The 26,996-nt window shown below is 50.3% G+C and overlaps 1 protein-coding gene across 1 annotated transcript in view; it reads left to right on the top strand.

The window, feature by feature from the left end:
- Positions 1 to 26,996, top strand: part of PRMT7 (protein arginine methyltransferase 7) — a 102,748-nt gene that overhangs the window by 663 nt on the left and 75,089 nt on the right. The window contains exons 2-5 of the mRNA XM_082270548.1: positions 10,421 to 10,555; positions 15,087 to 15,123; positions 22,317 to 22,466; positions 22,630 to 22,738. Coding sequence (XP_082126674.1) covers positions 10,464 to 10,555; positions 15,087 to 15,123; positions 22,317 to 22,466; positions 22,630 to 22,738 — 388 coding nt within the window. The 5' untranslated portion in view covers positions 10,421 to 10,463. The remainder of the gene's footprint in view (positions 1 to 10,420; positions 10,556 to 15,086; positions 15,124 to 22,316; positions 22,467 to 22,629; positions 22,739 to 26,996) is intronic.

The following is a 26,996-nucleotide window of genomic DNA, read 5'->3' as shown; positions in this document are numbered from 1 at the left end:
CCCCGAGCAGCCAGCACAGCTCTGAGCGCGCAACCCCGAGCAGCCAGCACAGCTCTGAGCGCGCAGCTCCGAGCACCCAGCACAGTTCTGAGTGCGCAGCCCCGAGTACCGAGCACAGCTCTGAGCGCGCAGTCCCGAGCAGCCAGCACAGTTCTGAGCGCGCAGCCCCGAGCAGCCAGCACAGTTCTGAGCGCGCAGCCAGCACAGCTCTGAGTGCGCAACCCCGAGCAGCCAGCACAGCTCTGAACGCGCAGCCCCTAACAGCCAGCACAGCTCTGAGCGCGAAGCTCCGAGCACCCAGCACAGTTCTGAGCGTGCAGCCCCGAGCAGCCAGCACAGCTCTGAGCGCGCAACCCCGAGCAGCCAGCACAGCTCTGAGCGCGCAGCTCCGAGCACCCAGCACAGTTCTGAGTGCGCAGCCCCGAGTACCGAGCACAGCTCTGAGCGCGCAGTCCCGAGCAGCCAGCACAGTTCTGAGCGCGCAGCCCCGAGCAGCCAGCACAGTTCTGAGCGCGCAGCCAGCACAGCTCTGAGTGCGCAACCCCGAGCAGCCAGCACAGCTCTGAACGCGCAGCCCCTAACAGCCAGCACAGCTCTGAGCGCGAAGCTCCGAGCAGCCAGCACAGTTCTGAGCGTGCAGCCCCGAGCAGCCAGCACAGCTCTGAGCGCGCAACCCCGAGCAGCCAGCACAGCTCTGAGCGCGCAGCTCCGAGCACCCAGCACAGTTCTGAGTGCGCAGCCCCGAGTACCGAGCACAGCTCTGAGCGCGCAGTCCCGAGCAGCCAGCACAGTTCTGAGCGCGCAGCCCCGAGCAGCCAGCACAGTTCTGAGCGCGCAGCCAGCACAGCTCTGAGTGCGCAACCCCGAGCAGCCAGCACAGCTCTGAACGCGCAGCCCCTAACAGCCAGCACAGCTCTGAGCGAGCAGCCAGCACAGCTCTGAACGCGCAGCCCCTAACAGCCAGCACAGCTCTGAGCGCGCAGCCCCGAGCAGCCAGCACAGCTCTGAGCGCGCAGCCCCGAGCAGCCAGCACAGCTCTGAACGCGCAGCCCCGAGCAGCCAGCACAGCTCTGAGCGCGCAGCCAGCACAGCTCTGAGCACGCAGTCCCGAGCACACAGCTCTGAGCGCGCAGCTCCGAGCACCCAGCACAGTTCTGAGCGTGCAGCCCTGAGCAGCCAGCACAGCTCTGAGCGCGCAACCCCGAGCAGCCAGCACAGCTCTGAAGACGCAGTCCCGAGCACCCAGCACAGCTCTGAGCGCACAGCTCCGAGCACCCAGCACAGTTCTGAGTGCGCAGCCCCGAGTACCGAGCACAGCTCTGAGCGCGCAGTCCCGAGCAGCCAGCACAGTTCTGAGCGCGCAGCCCCGAGCAGCCAGCACAGTTCTGAGCGCGCAGCCAGCACAGCTCTGAGTGCGCAACCCCGAGCAGCCAGCACAGCTCTGAACGCGCAGCCCCTAACAGACAGCACAGCTCTGAGCGCGAAGCTCCGAGCACCCAGCACAGTTCTGAGCGTGCAGCCCCGAGCAGCCAGCACAGCTCTGAGCGCGCAACCCCGAGCAGCCAGCACAGCTCTGAGCGCGCAGCTCCGAGCACCCAGCACAGTTCTGAGTGCGCAGCCCCGAGTACCGAGCACAGCTCTGAGCGCGCAGTCCCGAGCAGCCAGCACAGTTCTGAGCGCGCAGCCCCGAGCAGCCAGCACAGTTCTGAGCGCGCAGCCAGCACAGCTCTGAGTGCGCAACCCCGAGCAGCCAGCACAGCTCTGAACGCGCTGCCCCTAACAGCCAGCACAGCTCTGAGCGCGAAGCTCCGAGCACCCAGCACAGTTCTGAGCGTGCAGCCCCGAGCAGCCAGCACAGCTCTGAGCGCGCAACCCCGAGCAGCCAGCACAGCTCTGAGCGCGCAGCTCCGAGCACCCAGCACAGTTCTGAGTGCGCAGCCCCGAGTACCGAGCACAGCTCTGAGCGCGCAGTCCCGAGCAGCCAGCACAGTTCTGAGCGCGCAGCCCCGAGCAGCCAGCACAGTTCTGAGCGCGCAGCCAGCACAGCTCTGAGTGCGCAACCCCGAGCAGCCAGCACAGCTCTGAACGCGCAGCCCCTAACAGCCAGCACAGCTCTGAGCGAGCAGCCAGCACAGCTCTGAACGCGCAGCCCCTAACAGCCAGCACAGCTCTGAGCGCGCAGCCCCGAGCAGCCAGCACAGCTCTGAGCGCGCAGCCCCGAGCAGCCAGCACAGCTCTGAACGCGCAGCCCCGAGCAGCCAGCACAGCTCTGAGCGCGCAGCCAGCACAGCTCTGAGCACGCAGTCCCGAGCACCCAGCACAGCTCTGAGCGCGCAGCTCCGAGCACCCAGCACAGTTCTGAGCAGCCAGCACAGCTCTGAGCGCGCAACCCCGAGCAGCCAGCACAGCTCTGAAGACGCAGTCCCGAGCACCCAGCACAGCTCTGAGCGCGCAGCTCCGAGCACCCAGCACAGTTCTGAGTGCGCAGCCCCGAGTACCGAGCACAGCTCTGAGCGCGCAGTCCCGAGCAGCCAGCACAGTTCTGAGCGCGCAGCCCCGAGCAGCCAGCACAGTTCTGAGCGCGCAGCCAGCACAGCTCTGAGTGCGCAACCCCGAGCAGCCAGCACAGCTCTGAACGCGCAGCCCCTAACAGCCAGCACAGCTCTGAGCGAGCAGCCAGCACAGCTCTGAACGCGCAGCCCCGAGCAGCCAGCACAGCTCTGAACGCGCAGCCCCGAGCAGCCAGCACAGCTCTGAGCGCGCAGCCCCGAGCAGCCAGCACAGCTCTGAGCGCGCAGCCCCGAGCAGCCAGCACAGCTCTGAGCGCGCAGCCCCGAGCAGCCACCACAGCTCTGAGCGCTCAGCCCCCAGCAGCCAGCACAGCTCTGAGCGCGAAGCTCCGAGCACCCAGCACAGTTCTGAGCGCGCAACCCCGAGCACCCAGCACAGCTCTGAGCGCGCAACCCCGAGCAGCCAGCACAGCTCTGAGCACGCAGTCCCGAGCACCCAGCACAGCTCTGAGCGCGCAGCTCCGAGCACCCAGCACAGTTCTGAGTGCGCAGCCCCGAGTACCGAGCACAGCTCTGAGCGCGCAGTCCCGAGCAGCCAGCACAGTTCTGAGCGCGCAGCCCCGAGCAGCCAGCACAGTTCTGAGCGCGCAGCCAGCACAGCTCTGAGTGCGCAACCCCGAGCAGCCAGCACAGCTCTGAACGCGCAGCCCCTAACAGACAGCACAGCTCTGAGCGCGAAGCTCCGAGCACCCAGCACAGTTCTGAGCGTGCAGCCCCGAGCAGCCAGCACAGCTCTGAGCGCGCAACCCCGAGCAGCCAGCACAGCTCTGAGCGCGCAGCTCCGAGCACCCAGCACAGTTCTGAGTGCGCAGCCCCGAGTACCGAGCACAGCTCTGAGCGCGCAGTCCCGAGCAGCCAGCACAGTTCTGAGCGCGCAGCCCCGAGCAGCCAGCACAGTTCTGAGCGCGCAGCCAGCACAGCTCTGAGTGCGCAACCCCGAGCAGCCAGCACAGCTCTGAACGCGCTGCCCCTAACAGCCAGCACAGCTCTGAGCGCGAAGCTCCGAGCACCCAGCACAGTTCTGAGCGTGCAGCCCCGAGCAGCCAGCACAGCTCTGAGCGCGCAACCCCGAGCAGCCAGCACAGCTCTGAGCGCGCAGCTCCGAGCACCCAGCACAGTTCTGAGTGCGCAGCCCCGAGTACCGAGCACAGCTCTGAGCGCGCAGTCCCGAGCAGCCAGCACAGTTCTGAGCGCGCAGCCCCGAGCAGCCAGCACAGTTCTGAGCGCGCAGCCCCGAGCAGCCAGCACAGTTCTGAGCGCGCAGCCAGCACAGCTCTGAGTGCGCAACCCCGAGCAGCCAGCACAGCTCTGAACGCGCAGCCCCTAACAGCCAGCACAGCTCTGAGCGAGCAGCCAGCACAGCTCTGAACGCGCAGCCCCTAACAGCCAGCACAGCTCTGAGCGCGCAGCCCCGAGCAGCCAGCACAGCTCTGAGCGCGCAGCCCCGAGCAGCCAGCACAGCTCTGAACGCGCAGCCCCGAGCAGCCAGCACAGCTCTGAGCGCGCAGCCAGCACAGCTCTGAGCACGCAGTCCCGAGCACCCAGCACAGCTCTGAGCGCGCAGCTCCGAGCACCCAGCACAGTTCTGAGCAGCCAGCACAGCTCTGAGCGCGCAACCCCGAGCAGCCAGCACAGCTCTGAAGACGCAGTCCCGAGCACCCAGCACAGCTCTGAGCGCGCAGCTCCGAGCACCCAGCACAGTTCTGAGTGCGCAGCCCCGAGTACCGAGCACAGCTCTGAGCGCGCAGTCCCGAGCAGCCAGCACAGTTCTGAGCGCGCAGCCCCGAGCAGCCAGCACAGTTCTGAGCGCGCAGCCAGCACAGCTCTGAGTGCGCAACCCCGAGCAGCCAGCACAGCTCTGAACGCGCAGCCCCTAACAGCCAGCACAGCTCTGAGCGAGCAGCCAGCACAGCTCTGAACGCGCAGCCCCGAGCAGCCAGCACAGCTCTGAACGCGCAGCCCCGAGCAGCCAGCACAGCTCTGAACGCGCAGCCCCGAGCAGCCAGCACAGCTCTGAGCGCGCAGCCCCGAGCAGCCAGCACAGCTCTGAGCGCGCAGCCCCGAGCAGCCAGCACAGCTCTGAGCGCTCAGCCCCGAGCAGCCAGCACAGCTCTGAGCGCGAAGCTCCGAGCACCCAGCACAGTTCTGAGCGCGCAACCCCGAGCACCCAGCACAGCTCTGAGCGCGCAACCCCGAGCAGCCAGCACAGCTCTGAGCACGCAGTCCCGAGCACCCAGCACAGCTCTGAGCGCGCAGCTCCGAGCACCCAGCACAGTTCTGAGTGCGCAGCCCCGAGTACCGAGCACAGCTCTGAGCGCGCAGTCCCGAGCAGCCAGCACAGTTCTGAGCGCGCAGCCCCGAGCAGCCAGCACAGTTCTGAGCGCGCAGCCAGCACAGCTCTGAACGCGCAGCCCCGAGCAGCCAGCACAGCTCTGAACGCGCAGCCCCTAACAGCCAGCACAGCTCTGAGCGCGCAGCCCTGAGCAGCCAGCACAGCTCTGAGCGCGCAGCCCTGAGCAGCCAGCACAGCTCTGAGCGCGCAGCCAGCACAGCTCTGAGCACGCAGTCCCGAGCACCCAGCACAGCTCTGAGCGCGCAGCTCCGAGCACCCAGCACAGTTCTGAGCGTGCAGCCCTGAGCAGCCAGCACAGCTCTGAGCGCGCAACCCCGAGCAGCCAGCACAGCTCTAAAGACGCAGTCCCGAGCACCCAGCACAGCTCTGAGCGTGCAGCTCCAAGCACCCAGCACAGTTCTGAGTGCGCAGCCCCGAGTACCGAGCACAGCTCTGAGCGCGCAGTCCCGAGCAGCCAGCACAGTTCTGAGCGCGCAGCCCCAGCAGCCAGCACAGTACTGAGCGCGCAGCCAGCACAGCTCTGAGTGCGCAACCCCGAGCAGCCAGCACAGCTCTGAACGCGCAGCCCCTAACAGCCAGCACAGCTCTGAGCGAGCAGCCAGCACAGCTCTGAACGCGCAGCCCCGAGCAGCCAGCACAGCTCTGAACGCGCAGCCCCGAGCAGCCAGCACAGCTCTGAGCGCGCAGCCCCGAGCAGCCAGCACAGCTCTGAGCGCGCAGCCCCGAGCAGCCAGCACAGCTCTGAGCGCGCAGCCCCGAGCAGCCAGCACAGCTCTGAGCGCGAAGCTCCGAGCACCCAGCACAGTTCTGAGCGTGCAGCCCTGAGCAGCCAGCACAGCTCTGAGCGCGCAACCCCGAGCAGCCAGCACAGCTCTGAGCACGCAGTCCCGAGCACCCAGCACAGCTCTGAGCGCGCAGCTCCGAGCACCCAGCACAGTTCTGAGTGCGCAGCCCCGAGTACCGAGCACAGCTCTGAGCGCGCAGTCCCGAGCAGCCAGCACAGTTCTGAGCGCGCAGCCCCGAGCAGCCAGCACAGTTCTGAGCGCGCAGCCAGCACAGCTCTGAGTGCGCAACCCCGAGCAGCCAGCACAGCTCTGAACGCGCAGCCCCTAACAGCCAGCACAGCTCTAAGCGAGCAGCCAGCACAGCTCTGAACGCGCAGCCCCGAGCAGCCAGCACAGCTCTGAACGCGCAGCCCCTAACAGCCAGCACAGCTCTGAGCGCGCAGCCCCGAGCAGCCAGCACAGCTCTGAACGCGCAGCCCCGAGCAGCCAGCACAGCTCTGAATGCGCAGCCCCGAGCAGCCAGCACAGCTCTGAGCGCGCAGCCAGCACAGCTCTGAGCACGCAGTCCCGAGCACCCAGCACAGCTCTGAGCGCGCAGCTCCGAGCACCCAGCACAGTTCTGAGCGTGCAGCCCTGAGCAGCCAGCACAGCTCTGAGCGCGCAACCCCGAGCAGCCAGCACAGCTCTGAAGACGCAGTCCCGAGCACCCAGCACAGCTCTGAGCGCGCAGCTCCGAGCACCCAGCACAGTTCTGAGTGCGCAGCCCCGAGTACCGAGCACAGCTTTGAGCGCGCAGTCCCGAGCAGCCAGCGCAGTTCTGAGCGCGCAGCCCCGAGCAGCCAGCACAGTTCTGAGCGCGCAGCCAGCACAGCTCTGAGTGCGCAACCCCGAGCAGCCAGCACAGCTCTGAACGCGCAGCCCCTAACAGCCAGCACAGCTCTGAGCGAGCAGCCAGCACAGCTCTGAGCGCGCAGCCCCGAGCAGCCAGCACAGCTCTGAGCGCGCAGCCCCGAGCAGCCAGCACAGCTCTGAGCGCGCAGCCCCGAGCAGCCAGCACAGCTCTGAGCGCGCAGCCCCGAGCAGCCAGCACAGCTCTGAGCGCGCAGCCAGCACAGCTCTGAGCACGTAACCCAGAGCAGCCAGCACAGCTCTGAGCACGCAGTCCCGAGTACCCAGCACAGCTCTGAGCGCACAGCTCCGAGCACCCAGCACAGTTCTGAGCGCGCAGCCCCGAGCAGCCAGCACAGCTCTGAGCACGCAGTCCCGAGCACCCAGCACAGCTCTGAGCACGCAGCTCCGAGCACCCAGCACAGCTCTGAGCGCGCAGCTCCGAGCACCCAGCACAGTTCTGAGCGCGCAGCCCCCAGCAGCCAGCACAGCTCTGAGCGCGCAGCCCCGAGCAGCCAGCACAGCTCTGAGTGCGCAGTCCCGAGTACCCAGCACAGCTCTGAGTGCGCAGTCCCGAGTACCCAGCACAGCTCTGAGTGCGCAGTCCCGAGTACCCAGCACAGCTCTGAGTGCGCAGCCCCGAGTACCGAGCACAGCTCTGAGCGCGCAGCCCCGAGCAGCCAGCACAGTTCTGAGCACGCAGCCCCGAGCAGCCAGCACAGCTCTTGAGCGCGCAACCCCGAGCAGCCAGCACAGCTCTGAGCGCGTAGCCCCGAGCAGCCAGCACAGCTCTGAGCGCGCAGCCCCGAGCAGCCAGCACAGCTCTGAGCGCGCAGCCAGCACAGCTCTGAGCGCGCAGCCCCGAGCAGCCAGCACAGCTCTGAGCGCGCAGCCAGCACAGCTCTGAGCGCGCAGCCCTGAGCAGCCAGCACAGCTCTGAGCGCGCAGCCCAGAGCAGCCAGCACAGCTCTGAGCGCGCAGCCAGCACAGCTCTAAGCACACAGTCCCGAGCACCCAGCACAGTTCTGAGCGCGCAGCTCTGAGCACCCAGCACAGCTCTGAGCGCGCAGCCCCGAGCAGCCAGCACAGCTCTGAGCGCGCAGCCCCGAGCAGCCAGCACAGCTCTGAGCGCGCAGCCCCGAGCAGCCAGCACAGCTCTGAGCGCGCAGCCCTGAGCACACAGCCCAGAGCACACAGCCCTGAGTTCGCAGCCCTGAGTACGCAGCACGCATCACCGAGCACCCAGCACAGCACTGAGCACCCAGCACAGCACTGAGCACCAAGCGCAACCCTGAACCAACTGCTGCTGACGAATGCTGTGCTAAATCACCCGCTAGCATCACACCCAATTATTGAGTGATCTTAAATGATTGTAAAGGAAAACATTTTTAAAATGACAAACATATTATACTTGCTCTGGGCAATAGTTTGCATAGAGCAGCCCCAATCCTCTAATTTTGGGGTACCCCAAGGCTGGCTGTGTGTGTCCATTGACAAACAGCGCACAGCTAGGCCCTGCCCTCACTCCCTCCTTACATGCTGTGATTGACAGCAGCAGAAGCCAGCCCTCTCTCTGAGCCTTCCCTTCACTACACATTCCAGCCGGAACGGCTCCTGCAAGTGGCGGACCCATGCAGTGTGGGCGGACGAAGCCCTTACACCCTCTTATATCTCCTAGATGGATTATTCCCTATGACATGCTTGCTTTTTATTATCTCCATGTGAGTTTTATATTCTAACAAGTTTGTAATGAATTTAATGTAGTCTGCACTCAGAAGCGCCAGTCATTTTTTCTCTTTTGCATGTACTGGAGGCAGCTTCTACCTCCCCCACAAGGCCAGCCCTGAATTTGTGGACTTGTATGGCTACCCTGTAAGGAGCCTTACATAAGGACTTTTCACATAATTTGGATCTTGTTTTATGTGTCTTTATTGGTTCACTACTAGCGCTGGATCAATTTTTTATTTGGAGCCAGTTGCTCGTACTGCTGCCTTCATGTTCAGTGAAGAGGGAGAGAGCTGCTGATCTCATTCACAGCGCTAGATGGATATCGGGCTCAGGAAGGAATAAGTGGGGGCTGGGGGAGGGGAGCTGCACACAAAAGGTATTTTTTTACCTAAAAGTGGTTGTAACCCTAAAAAAAAATGCTTCTGTCCCTTTAAGGCACTACATATAGCACAGTGCTTTTGCCATGTCAATTGTCCCTTTCTTTGTTGTACAATACCTGGCTGATCCTGCCTGTTCCTGTCTTCCCCTCTGTAAACTGACTACGTTTATCATGGTTGCTGATCCCTTATAGCGTGGTCGGTTTATGTGACTCCGTCATCCAGCTCTCTCTTCAGCTTCTCCGCATCTCCCCCATTCATCTCTCCCTGTCTCTTCTGTAGTCTGTGTGTGGTATACCCATTCAAACCAGTTTCTCTAAAATTAATTAGTGGAGCCTATAGTACTGTGTGCCCTGTCTTTATCACTTCTTACCTGCTTGCTTTCGGTGTAATCCCTCTGTCTCTTTTCAATGACGTCACCGACACATGCGCTGTTAACCCTTTTTTCCGGCAAGCTTATGCTGCCGAAAAAATGCTGTGTATATGCCAGGGCAGCGTTATTTCCTAATGTTGGCGTCAGCACTGAGATCCCGCGACACTCCTTCCCCATCGAGAAGCTGGGCAGCAGCAGGATTGGCTCCTATTCGCTGGACATAGTTTCCAAAGTAACCGGAATCAAAAACTAGGCTTGGCTTCGGGGAATGATACGCATGTGCGGGATTACGGACACGGAGAAAGAGTGAGGGCGGAATTACATTACTGTTGGGACGCGGAAGACAGGACTGAAGCCTCGTACACGCGCAACGAATTTCTGCCGACCGGTCGTCCGTCTTTTGTCCAGAGTTGTGTCTGTTGGTTGGAATGTGCTCTAGACTGCACACGTATTTTCCCGCATGACAGAATTCTACTTCAGAAGTGATGTCATGTGTTGGATTGCTTTCTTTGTGTTCTTTCATCTCTGAGCATGCCTAGTCTTGCTCATAGGATTTTTCCCCATCGAAATCTATACTAATGAGATGAAAATCGGACGCGTTTTGACGGTCGACAAAAATTTTATAGCTTGCACACCAGGATTTTTTCGGCCGAAAAGTCGGAGTCGGTTGTCGGAAGCACCATACTAACAAGCCGAAAATCGGCAGATCGGTCGTCGGACGAAAATTTCCGGCCGAATTTCTACTTGTGTGTACGGGGCTTTATAATGATGTTGGCTGCATACAAGCTGGTGCGTTCAGACAAAGTTTATTGGAGAAATTAAGAACGTTTTATTTGCATATTGTAGGCGGCACGATGGTTATAAAGAGCTACATGAAGTTGCATATTGCAGATTTGGAGTAAGGTTTACTACTGCTTTAAGAACACAGCACATTCCAGTATAGCAAGGGAGGGGGCCTGATCTTTCCCTGATGCAGTTTCCTTTTCACTTACAGGGCGCCTCCCCACTCCCTACCTGCAAATGGACAGTGAAAAAAGAAGTACACCAATTAACTCATCTGTCGGTCACTCTGCACTCATCTTCTGATAACATGCTTATTGGCTCTTTGTGCTGCTTCTCCGTCCCCTCTCTGATCTTTGCTGTGCAGAATGTAGAGAAGACTGCTAGATGCTGATATCAAGTCAGGTTCAGGAAGTTACATTTAAAAAATACATTTCATAAGAACAGAGCTGCATTCATTTGTACCCATTGTTATGCCCACTGATGTTTGTAGGAATTGACCTTTCATACACTACACCTGTCAGATTAGCTGAGCTGGTAGCTGATGTTAAAGTTTTGCTTTCCAGGTTTCTTCTGCAGTAACATTCTAAGGTGAATGCTTGCCCAACCATGGTTTTCTGTGGCCGTGTTAACCCTACAACAGGGGCGCTGGATTGGGTGGAAGAAGGAGAGGACTATGATTATCACCAAGAGATTGCCAGGTGAGTTTTGGCAAAGAGGAATTGGCAAATATGCGATGCGCAAATACGTCACTGCTATAACCATGCCTAATATTCACTGATTTAAACAAACAGCTATTTGTTGGTTTTCAAATAAGGTACATTTCAGATATGTAATGAAAGGGGTCTATGTAAATAAAAATTTGCTGTACAATTGTGACAAATTGGGACAAAATGATATGATCATAAGAACCATCTAGTGGCCATAATGAGATATTTTTGCCAGACTGTATTAAAAAAAAACTTGTTATGGCCACGAGATGACGCTTGTGCTCATAGTTAATCATTTTGCACAGAAACCGAGATTTTATTTGGAGCATGTGTGCTAATGTTTGTCACAAGTTTTTTTTTATAACTAAACCCCTAAGTTTATCTCAAACCAAAAACTTTTTTCCTAGTTTTGATTAAAGTGGGGGAGTCTTAGAACTCCTGTTTTTCCTGCTATCTGAGGCTCTGTTATGCCTCGTTTCCACTGAGCGGTACAGTTTGGTTCGGTACAGTATGCAATTTTTGCCGTTTCCATTGTCAAAAGTTGTGAATGGTACCCTAATTCCGTACCGTACCACTTTTTTGGGACCCTTTCGTTGGGGTACCAAGCACATTAGTACCGTACCAACAGGGTGGAGCTATACTGTTGAGGTACTGTTTTTGCTGAGGTAGTGTTGGAGGTGGAAACACAAGCCTGATCAAGGTGTACCGTTCCAAACCGTACTGAACTGTACCGAACCGCTTAGTGGAAACGAGGCATTAGAATTATATACTCTCACTTTCTGTCCTGCTGTCCATAGTTTTTACCAGACAGAAAGAGAGATAAATATCTGCAACACATAAAGAATTACAATTAGCATTTTCCTATTGCAATAAATGAAAGCATTTTTATTAAAGTAGAACATTTTGGATAAAGCAATGGAGGGATATAACCCCTGTCAGAGTTTTTTTTTCGCCATCTGTGTCCATTGCGAAGATTTCCCTTCAGTTCCTTTCCCATAGGCAAACAGGAAGTGAGAGGAAATCCGTGCAAATTAAGGGAATTATTTGGAGCCCCCCAGGTCATCTGGACTAGTGTTCCCATTGGAAGAGTTCCCCTCTGTTACTTTTCTGGGGACAACCCAAAATTTGGGATTTTCTTTTACTTGCACTTTCAATGATAATGGTAAATAGGTCAAATAGAGAGGGGGAATCTCCTTAAAGTGGAAGTAAACCCTCCTATCGTTTTTAGTGAAGGAAGCTGCCATCTTGGCCTATGTTTAATCTGCAACTGCCATGATGCTGTACATGTGACCTGTTGTGACACCAGTCATTGCATGGTTTAAAGGTTTGGTTGCGAGCACAACCAATGTGACAGCTAGCATTTTTGGCATGCCAGGAATGTTAACTGTTTTTTGAAACAATAAATTGATGGTTTTACTTCCACTTTAATTGGGGCATAGACAGCAATAAAAACTGACAGGTGTTCTAATCCCTCTCCATTCTATCCAAAACGAAGAAAAAGTTTTGCCTTTAGTTCTACTTTGAGGTCCGTGTTGCTGTTGGAAATTTCCCTTCAATTCTGTCTGGAGCCCAGGATAGCAGTAAAATACTGACATCTACTGGCAAGAAAAAATGAAGTTCAGCTCCCCATGTTAATGTCGGATTATTGGATGACACTTAAAGAGGAAGTAAAGCTTCCTCTGTAACTTGTATCTATAGGTAAGCCTATGATGAGGCTTTACCTATATGTAAATATCTCCTGAACATGCACCGTTTAGGAGATATTTACTTTGCATGCAGCCAGTGACATCACCCGTGTCAGTGACCCTGCCTGTGCCGTTCCATCAGAGCCCTGTGCTGTGAACGGGGGCTCCCACGCGCATGCACAGGTGTGACGCCATGGCAGCTCCGGACCAATCAGATGGCTGGAGAGCGCAAACCCGGAAGGAAGACGGCTGAACATGTCGGGCGTGTCACCAGTGAGCTGGCAGTGCTGCAGGGGCTTTGTACTAAGGTAAGTATTTCATAATGAGCTAGTATGCGATACATACTAGTTTGTTATGCCTTTGTCTTTCAGTTTTGTTTTTTTCTGAGGTTTACGACATTTTTAAAGCTCAACTGCAGAAACTTGAAAATTATTAATTGCATTGGGGCTGCACCAACAATGCAAGGGTTAATTGTTCACTTAGGTCTAGGGGACTTGTTAAAGTAGATTTATTTACTTATCCCCCACTCCTCTGCACCGCTAGACCTGTTCCCGCAGCATCTTCTCCCCCATTCTGCAGCAGTCTAAGGTCCTGATGTCATCAAGACCAAAGCAGGGTCTATGACAATGCACTGGATATAATGATGCTGAGGGACAGTCCATCACTGGAGCATGAGGGAGTGCCGTCTGCTAGGGAATCAGAGGATCAAGTAGGTTAAAGTGCTTCTCCTTTTCCCTAGGCTAAAAAAGCGGTTCACCTTTGCAGTGCGGGTGCATCTTCAAGTTACCGAAAGACGGTCTTTCACTCCAACGCCAACAGTACCCTTTATATGTGGCCTCACTGGACTGGGCTTTTTTTTCCATGGGGCGCATATCTGCGTATCTGTCTTTGTGCTGGTAGTGCACCGCACAGCGCGCTCCCAGCACAGAGTGGTCTCACTAGGAACCCCCATGTCCCATACTAATGATTGGGACTCAAAATTCCCGGTTCTGGGTCACCTGATTTCTGCGATAGCCTCTGATTGGCTATTGCAATGATCAGTCACTGTGAAGCCCTCCCCAGTGTTTCTCTTTCTGTGAGTGGAGAGGAGAGACACCGTGTATCTCTCTCTCTCTCTCTCTCTCTCTCTCTACTTGCAGAGAGAGATAAACAGCTGTGTGTAAAAAGTAAAATAAGTAATACAAATACAGAAAAATACCTAGATCTAGGTTAGTGTTTAAGTCAAGTAAGGGTCAAAGGTCAGGGTCAGTTAATTTGGGCATGATTTAAAAAAAATATATTAAATTAGTGTCAGTGTGTTTTAGGTAGGATAAAAACAAAATGTTCACTAATGTTTCTGTTCTGTACTATGGGGACAAAAAGCATACACATATGTGGCATTGTATATGTTGGGAGGGTGCGCTGATAGATGTTTAAGCTGCTACCGATATTCAGTGCCTTTTGAATATAAATGATAATTATAAATAGTGAGGGTGCGCTAAAACAAGTAGTGAATCCAACCTATACAACTCAAAAATTGCAAAAAAACATATGTGAAATAAAAACATATGTAGGATGATAAATAATGTGAATAAATATATTAAGGATCCAAAAATTATATAAATCAAAAGTCCATAAATAATGAATCATAAGTGTCCATAAGTGGTATTTCAAACTGATGATCAAACAAAACACAGTGCTTCTCAACTTCAATGTGAAAAAACCCACCACCAGGTGAAATTCCTCCTTACCAGACGGAAAATAAGAAAACACAGCAATCCCAGGTGCTTCCAATATCCAAGTGAAAATCACCCAAATTGGTCCCTTACCGAACTGCAGATAATAAGCGCTTGTAGTTCCAGCAACATACACTATCTCCTCCTCTGCATCCAACCTTTAGCAGGGTATCTCTCAGACCACAAGAACCGATGATCCCCCAAACATAAGGTGTAAAAGATAAAGCAGCCGATAGTGTGATACCAAACATGTGCTAGCATGTGCAGGTCATACACATATGTGGCATTGTACTAAACATAGGGAGCAGGAGAATTTATTATGTGTTAGGCCCCTTTTTACACCTGTTCATTCCGCCGATGGACTCCGTTCTGCTCAGCAGGGTATTGACCTGCCAATCTTCGCTGAGCAGGCGAATGACAGCTCCGTCTCCGCTCTGTGTGCCGAGACGGAGCTATCAGATCCCCGCTGTCCTTTATGTGGGAATCAGATGAGAAAGGACCGCCTGTCCGTTCTCATCCGATCCGCCAGACAGATGGAAAATAGGGTTTCCATCCTTTTCACGGACAGGATCAGATCGGATGGCAGCGGGTGTCAGCGGAGATGTCTCCGCTGACATCCGCTGCCCCATAGAGATTCATGGGGCATCCGATCAGGTCCGCCTTAAAAACTGACAGGTGGATGTGATCGGACCGTATGTGTGAAAGGGGTCTTATTTTTTTGTAGTAGGTTATAGTAGTAACAAGAAATTTACAGCTAATTAAAAAAAAAAAAAAAAAAAAATTTTCTTTGGGCCGGTTTCCTTTTGATAATAAAAAAAAAATAAAAAATTATGGAGATATCCATTACCCTTTACCACCAGAAGAAAGCCCACTTTGTCCCGGTATAATCCACCTGAATGCTCAAAGTAGTTGTGATGATATGTATATTTTTACTAACACATGTCAAAGTTTCAAAATTGTGCTCAGGCTATAACATTTGTTTTACCCTTAGGCGGGAAGGGGTTAGGAATGTGAGAAATGAAGTGACATCTGTGCTCTAATATTTTACTAAAAATGTGGTGTTTGAATACATCAGGTACCTTTCTGGTTCCTGAACTAATATTTTCAAAATATTTCTTTTAGATCATCCTATGCTGATATGTTACATGACAAAGACCGTGTAAGTATTATAAATACACGTTGATTACTGCATACATTAAAGAGCAACTTCACCCCCCACCCCTCTATTCCGTCTATCCCCTTTGAGGGTAATTTAGAAGATTATTTTACCCTAGTGATCCAAGTTCCCATTGTTTAACTTGAAATTAAATCAATGGGCTCTAAATATAGCTAACCAAGCTTGTATTAGTTTTTGCTATGATTTTTTATTGATTTTTTTATTTAGATATTAAAAAGACATTGTCACTGCACTGTGCTTATAAGGATAAGATAAGATAGTATGGGATGACCCCTGATCTCTGCCGGTATTGTTTTGCCCCTGGTACAATCACTCGCTGACTTATCTACTGTCATAGATTTACATACACAGGAGCTTTTGTTTTGAGTTCATTAAACACTAATACATAGTACAGGATCATATGAAGGGGGATTTTCTGCCCCCCAACCGAAACGCATTTGCTGCCTTGTACTCTTCAGTTGTTTAGGTGGAAAGTGAGGCGCTAACACCTATAGTACATTATTCCAAAACACAACCTCAGTTAGTGAAGGAAACAATATGAATGGGGGGAGTATCACCAATGAAAAAGTGCTAAAGTGACTGTGCACAAATAAATTACCTATAAAGATAGGTGATAGTGCAAATATGAGCAAATTGTAAACATATAATGAATAAAGTGCTGGTGCTTAATCTTACACGGTTCATGTGTTGTGATTATGAGTGCTACCATAAATACATAATAATATACTTTATGCAATAATTAAACACCAATCCGTGACACACCATATAATGATTACACAATAATGCGTTTGCCAAGACAATTCATAAAAAATATATAATGTGAATATTTAAAAAAATGTGTGGTGCTTTGTTGTGCGTTTTTTTTCGTTCTTTACCGTGCTTCTTACTATTGGTGGGGTGCCAAAGTGACGTAATGGGTGTCTGATCCTTCACCCAGTGAGCCGGGGTCACTTACCAGATGCACCCAGGCCTCAAGGGACCTATGGTGTAGGTAGAGCTCTTTAAAGGATCTTTCAGCGACACCCTCTTCCTAAGAGGGGATTCAGGGGTGGTTTTGGGTGGCTCAAAACTCCTGTTTAGGTGGCTCAGATTCCAAGTGGCTCAAGAAAATGACAGGGAGAAAGCCTCATGGTGCAGTATGTCTTTATTAAATGAAAATAAGCAGAAGAAAACAACTCACATTTTCTGGTGCCACACAGGCACTTGACATAGGCAGTATAAAAATGCAGGCAGGGGAGCCGCTATGCTGATCACCAGGAAGCCGCTCCTTACTTCCGCGTTCCAAGCTGTAATTACCACAAACCGGATGTGACGTCGGACGCGCTGGACCTCAATGCATTTCGCTACATAAGCGTCGTCATGACGTCTCTTCAGTTGTTGTTTGTGGAAATAAAGGACAATTGGTGCTCCAGGGAGGGGAAGCAGTTGCTTGTGTCTGCAGTGCTGAGCGACACCTCTCCTGACACTGGCAGAGGTTAAGACAAGGTCTGTTTTCACCTCAACAGGGCAAAGTTTGTGCAAGCTTAACATTGGCTTATGTGAGTATGTTAAAGCCCAACTCCAGGCACAATTACTTTAACAGACAAATTAAAAAACGGAGAGTGATGGCTCTCGCGCTATCAAATTTAAAAGGGTCAGATCAGCTGTGATAAAATATTACCTCCCAGGTGCTGCTAGTACTGGACTAGTTACACAAAAACAGTGTTTGTCAAACGAATGTGTATATTGTAGTACTGCGCAACCTTGGATGTAGTAATCAGTGATATATGAAACCTTAAAAAATATAAAGTGCTAAGTGATATCTAATATCTTTAGTGGTGATTTGCATAGGTAAATAAAGTGCTAGATTATCTGCCCCACAATAGTGGAATCTAACAGGTATACAATGCTCATAAATTATGTAAGATGTGTGACAATAAAGTGCCCAGTGTGTACCATATATAATAATAGCCAAAACATAATATACAATATTACTGTATAAACTGAATTAGTTGAATCTACTTCACTCAGTATATTTCTTCTATATAATCAACATAAACAGATAGAATTTGCAATCAATCCTTGCAAACAAGCATTATAAATATAAACAAATACCAAAAAAGTGACTTTCAGTTTTTGTGAATATTTGTAACACAGTCCTTGTTATTATCTGATGCAAAGTCCTTCACCAGTAGATTAAGTACCTGGGTGGGGAGCTCTTCTAGTAATGACACCTCTGTGTGTGCTAACTGCTCACCTCCAATAATGTACAACAGCGCTTGTGGGTATTTGATAAACGGTGGTTTGTAATCCTCCTGTGTATGGTCCTTTTCCTCTCTTGGTAGTCTATGGGGAACCTTTCACCTCTATATCCTCTATCGATCTACTGTCTCCTGACATTGGGTGAAAAAAGACACTTTCGTGGTGTAGTATATTAAAATTTTATTTAAAAAACATAACTATTCACTTACAGTTAAGAACAGCAAATCCAGCAGCGTTTATGGACGAGCACTCCGCTCCTGTCCCGATACGTCACTTCCGGTTTCTTGTGTACGCCCTCGGGACATCAGTCTCTACCCAAAAGGAGCTTACAATCTAAGGTCCCTAACTCACATTCATTCATATATACATATATACAGGCCAATTGAGACAGGAGCCAATTAACCTAGCCAATTAACCTACCAGCATATCTTTAAAGTGTGGGAGGAAACTGGAGTAGCGGAAACCCACGCAGGCACAGGGAGAACATGCAAACTCCAGGCAGGTAGTGTCATGGCTGGGATTCGGACCAGTGAACCTTTTGCTGCTAGACGAAAGTGCTAACCACTACACCACTGTGCTGCCCTACATTCTGGGATTAGTACAGCTCCCGACCATTAGCAAAACACACAGCCTCGGGCTTCGCTTTGTGGATAGCCGAGGTGCAGAGAACTGACTGCAGCATCAGGGTCTTCGAGACCTGCAGTGCATACATCTGGAGTGACCTGGAAGTACAGCGGTAGTTCTACTAATGCTGGCATGTAAATTAGATGATATACAGTGCTCACATATGCGTATGGGGGTATACAATGTACGGTTAAAAGCAAACACACACACACATCATAGGTTGAACTGGATGGACTGATGTCTTTTTTCAACCTCACTAACTATGTAACTATGTATGATAAGCTGGATTTGCTTGCATGGCTAGAATTAACTTCTGAGGAAAAGGAATGTCTGGCTGCTGTAAACCAATTAGGGTACTCATGCCCAGAGTTGGGCTTTAATTTGAGATGTTAATCCTAATAGGCATGGCGTGGTGACAGTGTCTATTTATATACATTAATTATGTCATCTCTTCTGAAGGGAAGGATCAGAGTGTAGTCAGAGCTGCTGATTGTCTCTTCCTATGCTCCTTAGCTGAGATCACCACCACCACCAATGCCAGAAGTGAAGGGACAATAGTGTGGAAGAAAATAAGATGTCTGCCATCAAGAGGCCTTTGAACAGTTCCTGCTTTAAATAATTTAAACGAGGATCATTTGCACAGCTCAGATAAGAGCCTTCTCTGGGACTTTTAGGGCCACTAGATGGTTAGCAAGTTGAGAGTAATTAGTGGTACCTGCAGTGGCCTCAAATTTAAGTGGAATTTACTACAAATCAGCAATGATTGATGCACAGTTGGTAAGAGAGGCTTAAAGGGACTGTTTGGTTTTGCCGATGCCCAATTAAGGAGTGAAGCTGGCTATACATTAGTAGAACTTCGTTTGAAATTTTTCCTTTTAAGAACTTTGGCTTGATTTTCTAATGGTCAAATTGACATTCACTTCCGACCGCACTGACCAGAATGGAAAATTTCTAACCGTAAATGTGCTTGTCATTCAGTAAAGTCTATTCACTCCAAAACTTAATGTTAAAGTGTTTTGTAAAGCTTGTTTTTTTTAAAATAACAAACATGTTATACTTAAGCGCTCTGGGAAATAGTTTTGCACAGAGCAGCCCCAATCCTCCTCGTTGTCTCCCGCCAGTTTTCCTGGCTCATCCCTTCTGCCGAGTGCCCCCATAGTAAGCGGCTTGCTATGGGGGCACTCATTCATGCTCGCTCCTGAGCCCTGCTCTGTGTGTCCATAAGACACACAAAGCGGGGCTCGACCCAGCCCCCTGCTCCCTCAGCACTGGCTCTGATTGACAGTAGCAGGAGCCGGTGGCTATATCTGTGCCAGTGGGGAGCGAGAAAGCCTTGGCTCTCGTGCACATCCCTGGATCGAGATTGGGCTCAGGTATGCATTTGGGCAGGCTGGGGGGGGGGGGGGAAGCTGTATGCAGAAGGTTTTTTACTTTACTAGAATGCGATAAAGTCAAGCCATCAAATATACCGATGAGATTTTTTATATGAATGTTTGTTATTAGCATTTGTTTGAACATCTACTAGTGTACGGCCAGCTTTAGTGTCTTTTTGTGTTTGTAGTGAAAATAATGATCTGTAAATACTTTCCAGATGAAAAAGGCAATGCTCGACTTTAGCACAAGCATGTTAATCGCAAATGTAACAGTTGGCCAAACTGAGTGGGATAAATCTTCAAAGGGTTCATAAAGTCTTCTGAGAGCCATACCTACCTAAAGGCTAGGTCCACTCTTGAAAAAAAATAGTCCATGCACAGGTTTGCAGGAAAAAAAATGTGCATGTAATAAATTTTTTTTAATAGGAGTCTGCAAAGCATTGCACATGCGATTAGCCAGTTTGAGGGTTGAAGTGGAGGCATTTGCACCAGGTTTCTAACATATTCCTTCATCCACACAAATGAGGAATCCCCCTCCCTTTCCAACGCTAGGACGTTATATTCTGACAGTGGCACTCACTACTGTCAGAATACACTGGTCAGCAGCTGTAGTTGATTGTATGCAGCTGCTGGTTAATAACATTTTTCCAGCATATCCCTTAGACAGATGTCAGTGTAGGGAGCCCACACGATGAGCAAATTTCGATTAGTATATGGCCACCAAGTGGTTCCAAAGGCAGAAGGTTTTTTTTTGGTTTTTTTTTGTTTTTTTTTTTTACCTTACTGCATTTTATGCAGTAAGGTAAAAAACCTTTTGGGTGCAACACACACACACACCCATCTCGATCTAGCGATGTGCATAAGAGCAGCAGCTCTCCCGGGTCTCTCTCTCTCCTCATTGGTTCACACAGCAGCGGGACTAGCAAGAGGCTTGCTATTGGGGGCACTTAGCAGGAGGGAGGAGCCAAGCCTAAAAAGCAAAGAGGATTGGGGCTGCTCAGTGCAAAACCATTGCACAGAACAGGTGTGTACAGCATTTTTTGATTTGTTTAAATGACAGCCTTTAGAATCACCTTAACCAGTTCTGGACTGCCCCACGCAGTTATACTGCGGCAGGGCAGCCCTCCTGCGCAAAATGACATACCTGTATATCATTTCGTGCAGTGGGTCTGGGGCACGCGCACGCCAATCGGCGTGTCTGACGGACTTGATGTTCACCAGCGACCGGCGATTGTTCGTGAGAGAGACAGAATGGCGGTCTGTCTGTAAACAAGGCAGACCGCTGTTTTGTGAGGGGGGAAGATGGAGATCTTGTGTCTTGTGCTAAGCAGGAACATGGATCTCTGTCTTCCCCCAGTCAAAGCATCCCCCACACTGTTAGCAAGCACTCCCAAGGAACACATTTAACCCTTTGATTGCCCTTATGTTACCCCTTCGCTGCCAATGTCATTAGTACAGTAACAGTGCATTTTTTTAGCACTGATCACTGTATTAGTGTCGCTGGTCCCAAAAAGTGTGACTTAGTGTCAGATTTGTCTGCCGCAATGTCGCAGTCCCGCTATAAATCGCTGATCGCCGCCATTACTAGTAAAAAAAAAAAAAAAAAATCCATAAATCTGTCTCATAGTTTGTAGACAAAATAACTTTTGCGCAAACCAATCAATATATGCTAATTGTTTTTTTTTTTTACCAAAAACGTAGCAGAATACAAGAAATTTGAGCTCAGCGCAAAAAATAAAACCGCAGAGGTGATCAAATACCACCAAAAGAAAGCTATATTTGTGGGGAAAAAAAGGATATCAATTTTATTTGGGTACCCCAGGCGCAATTGTAAGTTAAAATAACACACTGCCGCATCACAATGGCCTGGTCCTGAAGGGGGGTAAACTTTCCAGGGCTGAAGTGATTAAAGATGCCCATAGATGGATGGAAATTCGGCTGTCTCAGACAGGACATATTTCAAACCATGTATAGGCACTGTAGTTGTACAGAAGTTACTGTACTGATCGACTTTGTTACAACCACCCTGCTGACTATAGCCTGCAGTGCTGATCAGTGTATTCTGACAGCAGGGACGCCCCATCGCTGTCAGAATACAAAGACACTGTGGGGAAGATTCCCCTATGCACTTCTATAGTGTGGATGGGATAATCATGTCAGTTTTTTCATTCAACCCACTTGTTGAAAAAAAAAAAAACGGACTCCGCTATGGCTAGTTTAGGTATTGCATTTTTTTGCTGTCCTGTTAAGGAGTGATATTAGAGTGTGTCAGTGTGTACAGCTAAGCCATGCGCACAAGTCCCAGGAATAAGGTTACAGAGACTCAGAACCAGTGCCACATAAAAATAAATGCTTGTCCTTTTTTATGATCCTGATCATTTTGTGGTAAGAACAAGAAGTCACAGCACTTGCAAAAATAAATACCTACAATAACCAAATGTGTAATAAATTCACAAAATAAGTGCAAATATCCAGTGCATAAAGTGCAAAGTGTGAATATTAATAAAAATATTGCTAATTAGTAAAGTGTCCAGAAAACTGTTGATAAAGTCCACAAATTTAAAAAAGTTCAAATTTCGTGGACTTAATCAACAGTTTTCTGGACACTTTATTAATTAGGAATATTTTTATTTATATTCACACTTTGCACTTTATGCACTGGATATTTGCACTTATTTTGTGGATTTATTACACATTTGGTTATTGTAGGTATTTATTTTTGCAAGCGCTGTGACTTCTTGTTCTTACCACTATTTTGTCCGAGTTATTTACTTGGTGAACAGCAGCTGCATTACTCAATTTATTGTAATTTTTATACATTTATTTATATTTATATATCTTTCGTCACATCACTACATTTACTTAGTGTGGGTTTAAATCTATTTATCACTGATCATTTTGTACTCTCAGAACTTAAAAATCTTATGTCTTCCGCAGAATGAGAAGTATTATCAAGGCATTTGTTCAGCTGTGAAGAGAGTAAAGGAAAGAGGGGAGAAAGCCATTGTTTTAGATATTGGGACTGGAACTGGACTTCTGTCAATGATGGCGATCACAGCCGGAGCAGACTATTGTTATGCTATTGAGGTAAGCAGCCTGTCTCATTTTATACTTTTGTTGGGTGTATCTACTCATTACACTGTCCCTAATTTCTGCCAGAACTTGTGGTACACACTGACAGAATTTCATCCCCGGTGAGAGCATTCAAGGCAATAATTATTGGTAACTTGCAATTGTGATTTAATTGCAGGTGTTTACTCCTATGGCAGAGGCAGCTGTTCAGATAGTAAAAACCAATGGCTTTGGTGACAAGATCAAAGTTATCAACAAGCATTCAAAGGAGGTGACAGTGGGACCAGGTGAGACATTGTTCTACCTAATATGGAGCTCAATATTTCTAAATAATGTGATAGTGGATGCAATAAAATTTCATGAACCACCTAAATAATGGTTGGTAGGCTTATTATTGTTTCTATTGTGCCAAACTTATTTTTTTTTTCATTTCCACAGAGGACATGTGGATAAAGTGTTAGCTAGGGACTTGTCTTTGCAAAATATTATCCAGTGTCACGACTGGTAGTGTGAGGTGATAGCACATCAATACGTGCCATTGCCAGAAGGTTTGTTGTGTCTCCCAGGAGAGCTGAATATGGTCATAGAAGGTCCTTAACCCAACAGCAGGACCGGTATGTTCTCCTTTGTGCAAGGAGGAACAGGATGAGCCCTGCCAGAGCCATACAAAATTACCTCCAGCAGGTCACTGGTTTGAATGTCTCTGATCAAAGAATTAGTAACCGACATCATGAGGATGTCTGAGGGCCCAACGTCCTCTAGTGGGCCCTGTGCTCACTGCCCTGCACTGTGGAGCTTGAAGAATTGGCAGGTCCGCCACTGGCCACCGTACTTTTTACAGATGAGAGCAGGTTTACCCTGTGCACATGTGACAGACTTGAAAGGGTCTGGAGAAACCGTGGAGAATGTTATGCTGCCTGTAACATCATCCAGTATGACCAGTTTGGTGGTGGGTTAGTGATGGTCTAGGGAGGCATATCCATGGGGGGATGCACAGAGCCCTACAGGCTATACAATGGCACCCTGACTACCATTAGGTATCGGGATGAAATCCTTGGACCCATTGTCAGACCCTACACTGTTGCAGTGGGTCCTGGGTTCCTCCTGGTGCATGACAATGCCCGGCCACAGTATGCAGCCAGTTAGTGGAGAATGAAGGAATTGATATCATTGAATGGGCCCCATGCTCGCCTGACCTAAATCCAATAGCACACCTTTGGGACATTATGTTTCGTTCCATCCGATGCCGCCAGGATGCACCTCAGTCTGTTCAGAAGCTCAGTGATGTCCTGGTCTAGATCTGGGATGTAATACCCCAGGACACTGTCTGTCGTCTCATTAGGAGCTTGCCTGGACGTTGTCAGGCATGCATACAAGCACGTGGGGGCCATACAAACTACTGAGTACCATTTTAAGTTGCTGCAATGACATTTCAGCAAAATGGACAAGCTTGCTGCATCATTTTTTTCACTTTGATTTTCGAGGTGTCCTTGAATTCAGCCCTGTGTAGGTTGATAATTTTAATTTCTATTATATATGTATGAATGTACACACACACAGGGCTCAAAATTTCAAGTCCTGAGCTACTAGCCAGGCCTTAAGGATTACTTGCCACCAGTTGCCCCGCCCCTAATTCCACCCCTAAACACGCCCTCATATATTATCTCATAAAATAACACTGTTAAATATTTTTGATGTTTTGCATGAATGCAGAAATTACAAAAATAAATATTAATAACAACTTTATCAGTGCCGCATCATCAGTGAAGCTTATCAGTGCAGCCTCCCCAGTGCCCATTAGTGCAGCCTCACCAGTGCCCATTAGTGCAGCCTCGCCAGTGCCCATTAGTGCAGCCTCGCCAGTGCCCATTAGTGCAGCCTCGCCAGTGCCCATTAGTGCAGCCTCACTAGTGCCCGTCAATGCAGCCTAACCAGTGCAGGGGAAGAGAGAGGAGAGGAAGAGGAAAGCCGGCCGGATAATCACAGAGCAAGGATCGCCCCACTGTAACAGCTTTCATTTGAATTGCCGGGCGCTCGCCATCACACACAGTCCCGTCTCTTGGATCAGCTCCTATGATAGACGTAACACGTCCAGGTATTGGACCGGTGTTCTGTCGATCAAAGGAGCTGGGCCAGGAGGCAGTGCTGTGTGTGATGGCTAGCGCCCGGCAATATGAATGAAAGCTGTTACAGCGGGACGATCTCCCCTCTGTGATGATCTGGCTGGCTTTCCTCTTCCTCTCCTCTCTCTTCCCCTGGGCAATCACTGGGAGAACGGTTCCCAAGGCAGCCCGACACTCGCCCTCAATCATTTTCCACTCTCAAAATGCGAGCAGGCGAATGGAAAATTTGAGGGCAGTGTGTGTGTGCATATATGTGTGTGTGTGTGTATATATATAGATATATATATATATATATATATATATATATATACACACACACACACACACACATATATGCACACACACACAGCCCTCAAATTTTCCTCAAATATATATTGGTCCAAGCTGAACTAATGTAACTATGTAAATAATATTAGTCTTTAAATGTTCTATAATGCTATTTTTCTTTCTTAAAGAAAATAGATGCAATACTCACCTGCTCTGTGAAACAGTATTGCACAGAGCAGTCGCTTATCTCCTCTTTGGCAGTTCCCCATCGGCACTGTCTGCTCCTTGTTCCTCTGAATGCCCCCTCAGCAAGCCGTGTGCTAAAGGGGCACCTGTGTGGGAACACTCCCAAGACGGGGTGTGTGCGTCAATAGACACACACAGCACTGGCAAGCCATACCCCCACTCCTTCCTCAGAGGAGTTTGACAGGGGTGGGGTGTTAGCAAGGTTGCAGTGGGGTGCCAGGTGTGATGAGGATGATGGGGTAGAGTGTTGGCAAGGTTGCAGTGAAGTGCCAGGTGTGATGAAGAAAAGGATGAGGATGACAGGGGTTCGGGGTGTTAGCAAGGTGGCAGTGGGGTGCCAGTTGTGATGAACATGAGGGTGACGGGGTAGGGTGTTAGCGAGGTGGCAGTGGGGTGCCAGGTGGGATGAAGATGAGGCTGACAGGGGGTAGTGTGTTAGAAAGGTGGCAGCGGGGTGCCAGGTGGGAGGAGGATGACGGGGGGTAGTGTGTTAGAAAGGTTGCAGTGGGGTGCCAGGTGCGAGGAGTATGACGGGCGGGGGGTAGTGTGTTAGCAAGGCAGAAGTGGGGTGCCAGGTGTGATGAAGATGAGGGTGACAGGGGGGTAGTGTGTTAAGAAGGTTGCAGTGGGGTGCCAGGTGGGAGGAGGATGAGGATGACAGGTGGCAGTGGAATGAGGATGACAAGGGGGAGAGAGAGAAAATAAGGAAAGGCACAGAAAGAGAGAAGGAAGGATCACAAATATGAAAAAAAGAAAACACATTTTTGCCATGATCTGTATTATTTATGAATTTAGAAATTAGGAAATACATTTATTTTTAAACGTTGAGAAATATCTATTACCTCAATATGCACATCTGCAGGCTGTAACTGATGCTGTTGAGAGATCAAAAAAGAACACTGCAGAAATATGTACTGTGGTGTTATCTCATTTATGGGAATCACTGCCTCAAATCCACTATAGCCTGGGTCCTCATGCTTTTATCGGAGGCGCATCATCCATCAATCAAGATGTGACATCCCACCCACTGTGTTCTTTTTTTAGTTACTGGGCATGGAGGAGGAGGGAGGAACTGGGCTGTCATTTAGGACCTGTATATACGCCCACATGTGTGATGTCAATACCATGTGACCTGACCAACTCAGCTCAAATAGGAAATGTTTTCTCCAGCAATAGAGACCAAACTGAGTATGTGCAGCTGAACTACTCTGACTGTCTTATCTGGACTTGTCCAGAGTGACATTGCAGGAGGGGAGGAGCTGTGCATATAGGATCAAAGAACCTTTTACATAATGCAGAGGATTAATCACTTAAAGCAAAATTCACTCAAAAGTGGAACTTCCACTTTAAGGCCTCCTGACCCCCTGACATGCCACATTTGGCTTGTCATTTTTTGGGGGGGGGCGAGTACCTAGTTTTGCGCACCCGGCTGTGAAGCCGCAAGCTGTCACAGCCGGGTGCCCTCACTTGTGATGCCGGCGCCGCAGGGAGAAGAGGGAGAGAACCGAGGCTCCCACTGGCCACAACGCTGGATTGTGTGACAGGTGAGGGTGTGTTTGTGTAGCACAAAAACCAGTGGAACTCTGCTTTAAGTATATGAGTATAGCAAGCATGCTATTCTGAATATACAGACAGATTTTACTGTTGTGGGTTTAGTAACACTTTAAGCTTTGACAAAGAAAACCTGGAAGCTGATTGGTTTCTATGCAGAGCCACACCAGATTTTGCACTCTCCAGTTTTAGTAAATTAACCCCACTGAGAGCAGCGGGAGATCATCTGTGGCTCATTGGCCCCTCCCACCTTTTTATAAATCTATGATTCCTCTGCTGTTGCTCTCTCACATGGGCCATCCTTTTCAACTGTTCCTGCTGTCTCTCCTCCTCTCGTCTTGTATACCCATTGCTCCCA

The sequence above is a fragment of the Pelophylax lessonae genome (assembly GCF_965119305.1).
Source record: "Pelophylax lessonae genome assembly, chromosome: 10".
NCBI lineage: Eukaryota > Metazoa > Chordata > Amphibia > Anura > Ranidae > Pelophylax > Pelophylax lessonae.
The sequence above is the reverse complement of the archived record's forward strand: the minus strand, read 5'-3'. Positions and strand labels throughout refer to the sequence as shown.